The 10336-nt window shown below is 40.8% G+C and overlaps 1 protein-coding gene across 1 annotated transcript; it reads left to right on the top strand.

The window, feature by feature from the left end:
• Positions 1 to 276: 276 nt before the first annotated feature.
• LOC123397296 lies at positions 277 to 7668 on the top strand (the record flags this gene model as incomplete). The annotated part of the gene is made up of 11 exons (XM_045091905.1): positions 277 to 431; positions 1742 to 1881; positions 2371 to 2552; positions 2666 to 3979; positions 4101 to 4157; positions 4701 to 5046; positions 5130 to 5329; positions 5923 to 5999; positions 6670 to 6771; positions 6877 to 7063; positions 7245 to 7668. Coding segments are annotated over 11 exons (2850 nt in total), but the record flags the coding sequence as incomplete, so codon positions are not given.
• Between the last annotated feature and the right edge of the window lie 2668 nt (positions 7669 to 10336).

Raw genomic sequence — 10336 nt, 5'->3', positions numbered from 1 at the left:
GACTTGTATTTAGAAATGGAGTAGATATCCGAGCCGAGCTAGGAAGTGTTGGCTACATTTACTTTTATTGTAGGATAATTCTGAAGGCAGTATGTGTGTTGAGGACACTTTGGTCATTCCACAACTTTTTACCTCCCAAAGTCCCACTCCCCCATCAACTCGCCTAAAAAGAAAAAAGAAAAATACTGTGACACCTATCGACCCAACCTGTCAGTGGCCCGGTCGCTCCGACGCAGCCGATCGGAGACCGCGGAGTGACTGTGGTGGGTAATCCAAATCCCATCCCCACCCGGCCACCACCTACATAATCGCCCCCCTCACACACACCGCATTGCTCTCACAGTGCACACTAAATACGAAGGGGAGAGAAGGGGGGGAGGAAAACCAGTGCACCAAAAGGAGGGTGCTTCTCCGGGAGGCGAAGCGATCAGGTGAGAACCCAGACCGATCCCCACCGCCGTCCTCGGTTCGTCCTCACGCTCTCGATCGATCGCTCGCCCGCGTCTAGCGGGGGCTCGTCGCGGTGGCGTGCTTTTCCCCCCCTTTTGTTTTTCGGCATTTTTCTCGATTTTTCAAGCGTTTATTTGGGGCGAGATCCTCGGTCGTTCTAGGGTTTCGGTCGTCCCGGTGCTTCCGCCGGATGGCGGGCGAATGTGGGTTGTCGGGGCCCGATTGATTGCTAGGGTTTGTCGATTTCGGTTTAGACGGTGCTTTATTGCGGGGTTTAGCGTCGCTGATCACCAGGGGTTAGTTAGGGTTTTAGAGGACGGGGAACTTTGGATTCCGCGCGGTGTGTTCGTACCATTCGCGATTACTTTTTGCCTAATCCGGCGATTTCACACTTGTTCGCGCTAGTTCGGCGGATTTCGTTTCAGTGCGTAGGCGCGAAATGTTTGGCTTCCTGTTTTTTCCCTTTTCCGACCATTTCCTCCTGTTCCTATACTTATTATGGCGTGGATTAGAAATTTTTGGTACTAGTGCTTGTGCGTACCAGATACTTTTTGGAAGATCACTTGTGTGGTCAATTGCTCTGTGACGAGATGGCGGTTGTTTTTTTTGCTTCATCCGTGCATGATGGTTAGTACCTGTCTAATTGTGTATAACTCATTATTTCAATTCCGTGCATTAGTGATGTGTGGTTGCTTCTGATGTGGTTCGGTGCGTAGTTCCACATACTTCATGCGCGAATGGTGTTCTACAATGAATGCATTGTGTCATATTGTGAGATTCCTGAAGCTTGGATGCTAATTTTGGGTCTGGTTGTGGGACGGAATTCAGTCTTTGATCTGGTTCTTGTCGCTCAAGCTTAGGGGGTCTATTCAATGGCACGCTGTGAAGTGTTATCATCTTAGTTGAAGGGTTCTGTTGTGGTGTTTGTGATTTGGATTTAAGCTTCGAGGAGTTTTAATAGTTTCACTTGCTGTTATGGCCATCACAATGACTTCACTTGGAATTCTTGTTTCAGTTTGAATTTTGGTTGTCACCCTGCATAAAAAATGAATGATTTTTGTATTTGGGGAATGTTCCTTGACAATTTTTGAACTAAAATACCGGGTTTATTTGGATACATGTTGGCATAATAATGCTGATTTGCATGCCCTGCCTAGAGCTATCTGCAGTTTGAAAAGCATATGTTGCCAATTACCGAGTCTTTCGGTTTTATTTCTCCCTTGAATATGAGTTCAAACCCAGATATGCTAACTATATGATTTGCATACTTCGAAAAAATTGTGAACCACAGGGTGTTAGAAGAAAGACAGACCCACGATCGTGCAATGCAGGCAGTGCAGACCCGTAATCTCCGGGAAACCCAGCTAGGAGGGGTGATCTTTGGTTGCAAGCATGAGACAATTGAAGAGTGCTTCAATAAACAGCTATTTGGTTTGTGAATTCCACCTTTCACCTCTTGCTTTACACCTTTATTATGATATTATCTGTAACAACATCATTTTGTGATTGGCAATATCGACTATATAATTCATTGATGTGTTAAGTTACAAAATATTGTAGCCTGTTCATTCATTCCCAAGGCCTTGCCAGTCTTTTAGTCAGGCTTTAAGACCGCCTAAACACCCTTGTAAAGTTTTTTTGGCCAAAACCCCTACAAGTGGACCATTGCCATTCTTTTTCGTTTTAATTCTGATGGTGCAGATTGGATGCTCGTAAAGGAGCATTTAATTTTTTCATATGAAACTATGTACTTCACACACTTCATTTTCTTGATCTAGTTCTATATGGATGGAGCGAAAATGTGTGAACTTGTCCCATCGCCATCTTGATGTGTTATAGGGTTTATGAAATATAGACTTGTTTAACCTTATTTTTTGTTGAATTTCTCACCCTAATTAGTTTGCCCCACTTGCTCTATAGGCCTGCCTGCGTTGCATTATTCATATGTGAGGAATGTCAAAGCTGGCCTACCTTTATTTCTATTCAACTACACTGACAGAAAGCTGCATGGTGTTTTTGAGGCTGCCAGTCCTGGTCAGAACTCCATTGACCCATATGCTTGGAGTAATGATGGCACTTTAAGGACACCTTTTCCTGCACAGGTATCAATAAATTTGAATCTCCAAACAGCGTTCATGATTTGTTTGGTGTATCTATAGCTAAGTTCGTTCCAGTTTATGCATGCTAATATAAAGCATCCGCTTCTGTTTTTAAGGTTCGCATTTGCACAAGGACTCGCTATCAGCCACTGTTTGAGCTCCAATACAAAAAAGTGATTCAAGATAACTATTATACCCATCACTACTTCTATTTTGAGCTAGACCATGCACAAACTAGAGCTTTAATTGCTTTGTTCAAGTCAGTTGGTCCTCTCAATTTGAAGCAAGTCCCAGCTGTTTCAAGCAAAAGGAGTCTGGCTGTACCTTTACCATCAACTAACAGGATGTCATCAGGTATTCCTATCCAAAAGAAAGGCACAGCCAATTCGAAGGACATCAATCCATCTACTGTTCTATCAACTTCTTTACCATCAACTAAAAGGATGGCATCAGTTACCCCTCACCAAAAGAAAGGCACAGCCAATTCAAAGGACATCAACCCGTTTAGTGTTCTGTCAAGTTCAAGTGGAATTGTTCCAGATGACTGGGTTGATTCTGATGTGGATAGTGGTAGTGTTACTGGAACATCAGACAGCAAAACTGATGGGAAGACATCTGGAGAGCTAGTTTCTGACTGGGAGGATTTGGATGACAATGATTTTCAGAACCAGTTTGGTCCAGATGAGGTCAGTCAGCATTCCTCGTACAAAAGTGTTGCTGATGGAATGGAGCTTATGCAGTGCAATGAACTGGTTGCCAATCCTGTGAATGGAGGAAGTCATTCTTCTAATGGAGACATGCTTGTGAACTCACACAATGGAATAGGCAATGGGATTCAGAATGAATTAGATGGTGTTGGGGTACAGCTTGAAAGATCGTCTATCCTGAAAAGACTGAAGGAGTTGGTTGACTTACGACAGCAGGCAGCACTATCATCTCATGATTTTGTTTATTCCAGTCCAGATGTGCATGTACCTGAAGAAACACAGGTTAATGCAAACCTTTCTGGTCAGGATGAGGGTGTGCCTGAAAAAACACAGATCAGCGCAAACCTTTCTAGCCAAGATGGGTATGTACCTGAAGAAACACAGGTCAGCACAAGCCTTCCCAGTCAAGATGAATATGTTGCTGAAGAAATACAAGTCAATGCAAACCTTCCTATTCAAGATGAATATGTACCTGAAGAAACACAGGTCAATGGAAGCTTCCCTTTCCAAGATCAAAAGGTTGCTGAAGAAACACATGTGAATGTAGACCTTCCTATTCAAGCTCAATATGTACCTGAAGAAGCACAGGCCAATGCAAGCCTTTCTACTCCCAGCCATCATGTACCTGAAGAAACACAGGCCAATTCAAGCCTATCCAATAAGCCATTATGTTCTACCGTGGAAGGTAGTTCATCTTTTGAGCGACATCATGCAAAGGCTGAGGTGCCCATGCTATCTCTTTCTGTGTGCATTATTTTTCTTGTCATCATTCGACTACAGTTCATAACCTTGTGTCTGATAACATGTGTATTTCTCACATTATTCTTTTCATTCTCCTGTGCAGCTTCTACGAATCATCACTGACTTAGCCAAGAAGGCTGATGCATTGCAGAAGAATCAGGTTCCTCATTTCTTCTTGAACATGTGGACTGTAACTATTGATTGGCGCTTTTATTACTTTGTTGGATTGAAAAGAATACAAGATTTTGCGTTACACATCACCTGTGGTTTTATGCACTTGGGTAGAGTATGTTGTTATAGGGATTTTTCTCGAGGAAAAGACAGTAGTAGGGAATCCTACTACCACATTAGGAGTGAATCCTACTACCACATATATTGAAAATAAATGTTAATTTTTTATAAATAATTAAGGATTCCCCACATGGTTACATTGCTCAATTTTCTTACCACTGTGATGATTGATTTGATTAGTTCACCATATAAAATTATAAATTCGATATGGCGTGGGCATTTATGCTTACTTGTATGGACCATTCATTTCATCTTTACAGTACTTATTTCTGTCAATCCGCACACTGAACTGGTTAGCTGGTATGCTAAATCTGTCTACCTAGCTTTTCGTGCCATGTATATCCATTATCCAAAATGTGTTGGCCGCTATTTTGCATATATGTAGTCTGATTATGGTCCTGTTATTTTTCAGATTAAATCAGATCAAGAAATAATTTCGTTGAAGGAAGTAGTTAAAGACTCTGGAAGAAAAGTTCAGCAACTGGAATATCGTATAGATGAGTTACAATTCAAATTTGACTCCTCCTTGTCTCTTCAAGGAAGCATGTGCGATAATCTGGACATGCCAGAAATATTCCTGATCGGTGGTTATAATGGTGTGACCTGGTTATCATCTCTTGATTCCTTTTCTCCAAAAAGAGACATCCTTGTGTCTCTCACATCGATGGGCTCTGCGCGTTCATATGCATCTGTTGCCGCAATGGAAGGCTGTATATTTGTTTTTGGTGGTGGGGATGGAACTTCATGGTATAACACAGGTAGGTATACTAATATTTAATTGTGCTTCTGTCTTTCTTTCTCTGGACTTCAAACTGCATTTATATACTTTCTTTTCTTACAGCGGAATGCTATAATACAAGGAGTAATGAGTGGATGATATGCCCCTGTTTAAACCATGAGAAAGGATCTCTTGCTGGAGTAAGTCTTAATGGCAAAATATATGCGATGGGTGGAGGAGATGGAACACAAACTTTTTCAGAAGTTGAGATGTTTGATCCTTTTCTTGGGAAGTGGATATGTAGTCCGTCTATGCTGCAACCAGTATGTTCTTGGCTTCCCAGTTGCTTCTAGTGATTACTTTCTATCCTTTGATATGTTTGCAGCCTATTTCATAGCAACACTTAACTTATTCTCCTAGTCTTGTCATGATTGCATTGTGATGAACCCAGTGACCTTAATATGGACAATAAGAGACGTCTGTTTACTTCAAATTTTCAACTTGATCATCTTCTGCAAAGCTTTGTACCAGTTGCGTTCTGCATTGCATCCTCGTGTACACACAATATCTAGAATTGTGTTGCTACGTAATGTAGGATAACGGAAAAATGTCATTGAATTAATCAGAATAGTCATGATTGCACTGTAATAAGCTCAGTGACCTTAATACAATCAAATAGGAGACATCGGCTTAATTGGATTTTCAACGATATCATCTTCTGCATAGATTCGTACCAATTGAATTCTGCATTGCATCCTCATCTTACAGATTATCTAGAATCTTGTTACTGTGTAATGGTATAACTCAAAAGCATAGTTGAATTGATTATTCTAATATTGGCAGTAATCAGGAGAGTAGCTTAGCTAGTTGACTAATTTCGACACTGATCTCTTAAGTATGCTGCAATACTTTTCAGAGATTTGCTCTAGCAGCAGCAGAATCAAGTGGTGTCATCTATGTATCTGGTGGATTTGATGGTAGCAAGTACTTACAGTAAGTTTCTTGCTATTGTCCTTCATTACGTTACTTCCATGTGTTGCACACTTTCAAGTGCTTTAGGGCATTAACACCAATGTTACTTCCATGTGTTGCACACTTTCAAGTGCTTTAGTACAAAGTTGAGTCACTTATTTTGGGACGGAGGGAGTACACTACAAAAGTACATTTCATGATGGTAATATCAATGTGATGGTGTAAATGCTAGTAAATCTTTAGTCAAATCTATAAATGTTTCTGACACATTCTTTTTTTTAATGCTAACATAACCACTTGAACGATAAAAATGACATGTAAGCAAGGAGAGGATGGTGTAAATCTTTAGTCAGATCTATAAATGTTTCTGACACATTCTTTTTCTTGGATGCTAATATAACCACTTAAATGATAAAATGACATGTAAGCAAGGAGAGGATGGTGTAAACTTTAGTTAAATCTATAAATGTTTCTGACACATTCTTTTTCTTGGATGCTAATATAACCACTTAAATGATAAAATGACATGTAAGCAAGGAGAAAATGGTGTAAACTTTAGTTAAATCTATAAATGTTTCTGACACATTCTTTTTCTTGGATGCTAATATAACCACTTGTAAGATAAAATGATAAAATGACATGGTGGAAGCACATGATTTAAGACATCATCAACTAACCACATCATGCACAGGTCAGCAGAAAGGTATGATCCAAGGGAGGGTTTCTGGGTTAAGCTTCCAAGCATGAAGGCTAGGAGAGGATGCCATGCTGTAGCTGTCCTGGGAGAAGTCCTGTGAGTAAACTCTTTGTGTTATTTTAGATTTCGCTGAACACAAAGCTGATGGCATATTGGGCTTAAACTTGGCAAGAAACTGAGTTAGGAGGTTTATTGTTTCAGATATGCTATTGGAGGGTATGATGGGGACAGCATGGTTTCCAGTGTTGAGATCTTTGATCCTCGCCTCAACGCCTGGAGGATGGGTGATCCCATGAGCAGCCCAAGAGGATACGCCTCTGCGGTTACTTTTGATGATAGCTTGTTTGTCCTCGGCGGTCTGCGGTCCAACGAACAGATACTGGACACTGTAAGTAAACATTGTACCGACGTTTAACTGTTGCCTTCACAAATACTCCCTCTGTCCTGAATTACATGTCGTAGATATGCATGTATCTAGACTTAATTTAGTTCCATTTCTTTGATAAGTAATTCGGGGCGGAGGGAGTAAGTGCTCTCTTTCATGGACAATTTCTAACTTTCTGTTGCAGGTGGAAGTCTACAATGTGAACTCGGGCTGGTCAGTTCCAGGTTTCAATTCAATAGGGAAGAGATCTTTTGCGTCTGCCATTGTCATTTGATTGTATTGGGGAGTACAGTGCTCATCTCACCAGTCTCTTCAACATTTTGCTGGCATGCAAGGAACAGTAACCCCATGTTTTTTCGAAAAGCAGAGTTAGGGCTCGTCGTCTCACCCTTCCTTTTGAGCTCCAATTATGTACAGCGAAAACCAGAAACTCGACATGCACCACAGTTTAGCTACCCCCATTCAGCTGCGTACTTTTAACCATGCATCTCATGGAATGCAGAACGTGTAGAGTGTTCTGAGTTCTCGTTAAGTCTTGATGCTCCTCTATATACCTGGAACTATCCATCTCATGGAATGCAATACCGTTAGGATGTTCTGAATGCTAATTTGCTGCTGCCGTATCTTATTTAATGTGTTATTTCTTTGGTTAAGTACCCGCAGTCTTTCTGAAACCTTGTTTCAGATATAGGTAGAGGCAAGCTTCTGAAAATTCGTTTAAAAATATGTATATTAGACACTTGAAAATTCGCGCATGAAGGGAAGGCAACACTCATGGCCTGTGAATTACCCTGCCTTCAGAGTTTCCAAAACAATATCGAGCTTGCTATTGTTCTTTCGTTGCATCACAGCTTGTGTAAGGAAGTGAATGTTTTTTCTTTCGAAGCGTAGTAAATAATCACTAATTAAAGAAAAAAAAACTAATTAAAGGACCCCTTGCTCCTCATGGATTAGCCTGCGCCACTTCTTGTGGTGACACACTCAACACGTATCACAGTTTTTACTTCAAGGGGATGGAGGATGTTTTATGTTTTTTGGGGGATTTAAACTCAAGATGGATACAAAAGCATTTTTTTTATCATTGGTTTCTCGTGTCTGTATTTCTTAAACTATATCTTATGTTGATATATTTCGATGATTTTTTAAGTGATACTATGTACTTCTGATGCAGTGTACATGCACGTCACATGTCACGTACTTTCCACATTCTTTTGATGAGAAATATGGCCCTAGGGCCTGAAAATTAGCATGGTCCACGGGCACCATGTTGTCTGTTTCCAAAGATTATTTTTTACAATGTAATTTTCTTTTTCTTTTTTTTAAACACACACACTCACATGTATATTATGTATCTGCAAATTTTTTATATTATTTTACTTCCGCACGTGGTACAAAAATGACAAACATGTATTTTTAAATGGGCTTATTTTTCTAATATTTGGCCGGAATCCTGTTATTTTTGTACAACTTACAAATTACATTTTTTCAAAATGAAATTTCATGGATTCGTAATGAATACATAAAAGTTTCCACATAATTATTTCTGTTTTTTTCAACTTTTAAATATGTTTTTTGATTTTTATTTTCAAAAAAAGGCACCAAGGTGCCCTAGCACTATAACTTCACACTGGCACCATTTCAATGATTAATCAGAGCGGGGAAAATGCAGTTACAGAGTTACAGACGGAGCAGTCACCTATAATTCTGGCAAAAATACATGGGATAGTGCTCAGGATGACTCAGGGAGTGTACGACCGGTGAATCCCGGACGCAAACCAACATCTGGCCTCGTGCATGATGCGGCCGACGACTTGCCTGGGCAATGGGTGGCGTTGAAGATGCGGGCAGTGCGTTCCTTCCAAAGCATCCATGCAACGAGGCAGATAGCCGACTTCCAAGTCTTCCTATGCACGGGACCCGACAGTGCATAGAGCTAGTTTGACCTGAACTAGCTCTCAAAGTATCCAAACACATAGGCTAGTTTGGGTTAGATGCAAACTAACCCATCAAAAAAACTAGCCCTGAGAAGAGGTGTTAATTGAAGCTAGTTGAGGATGGACAAGTAAAAAAAAAAATTTTTTAACCGCATCAGATCCTCTGCATCCTCCTTCATACCCCTGCACCAGGCCTACACAAGAGCTTGCCACAACAAATCCTGGTTAAAAGAGACACATGATTAAAAAAGGTGCATTTATTGTCAAACTAACCTTTGCATCCAAACACCACCAAAGGCTAGAGTTAGTTTATGGTTAGACTAAAGTTAGAAACTAACTCTAACCTCTAACCAAGTTAGAGTATCCAAAACAGGGCCAGTGCATGGAGTTGGCTCGTCTAAGAGGATCGGTGAGATATTGGCCGTCGTGGTCATCACTGGCAGCACGGAGAAAGGGGGTCCCAGCTTGATAGTGATGGAGCTCGATACATCGGCTGAGGACGGGCAAACCGCAAGCAGGTGGCCAGTCGTCTCCGTCGTTATCGAGCACAACGGCATCTTGGGTTGTGCGGGATACCCCGGATAGCCTGATTATCAGCCGTCATGCACCGTCCTCGGATGGCAAACCAGAGGAAAGTTTTGGCGTGTGGTGCCGCCTCCGCAGACTAGATGAGCTCCCACATTAGTGTGTACACTTCATGTTAGTGTGTTTCTTTTTGTAGTATGTGTACTTCACATCTGCTTGTGTTTTCTCATATTTGTGGGTGTAATTCTCTTGTTTGTGTATGCGCGCGTAGTTATTTTTAAGTTGTGTGCACGTGCTAATGTGTGTTTACTTTCCAAGGTGGTGTCAAGGTAGTTAGTGTATTTCCATGTTTTGATGCGTGTTACTTCCCATGTGCTTGCATGTGTACATTCCAAGTTTGTGTGGTGCGCATGTTCGTCGATGTGTACTACTCGAAAATATCATTAAAAAATATCAAAAATAGAAAAACGCAAAAAACCAAGATATCCGAAAGAGAAAATGAACAATTCAAAATAGCCACAAACCTCCATATGGGTTCCCTTAAATAATACTCCCTCTGTCCCAAAATAAGTGTCTTAAGCTTAATACAATTTTATTTGTATTAGAGCTAGTACAAATTTACGGCACTTATTTTGGAACGGAGGGAGTAGGTCACTAGGTAAAAGATCGGTTGGTTTGCCTCAGCATTGCGTGCATGCACCCTCCCTTAGGCGAGTAGTCAATCTCAGTTGTTTTAAAATTGAAAAAATTATACTCTCTTCAAATCATATTAATTATTGTTGCTTCAATACAACTTCAGTACAAAGTTGTACTGAAG

Source organism: Hordeum vulgare, chromosome 1H, assembly GCF_904849725.1.
Source record: "Hordeum vulgare subsp. vulgare chromosome 1H, MorexV3_pseudomolecules_assembly, whole genome shotgun sequence".
NCBI classification, from domain to species: Eukaryota; Viridiplantae; Streptophyta; class Magnoliopsida; order Poales; family Poaceae; genus Hordeum; species Hordeum vulgare.
The sequence above is the reverse complement of the archived record's forward strand: the minus strand, read 5'-3'. Positions and strand labels throughout refer to the sequence as shown.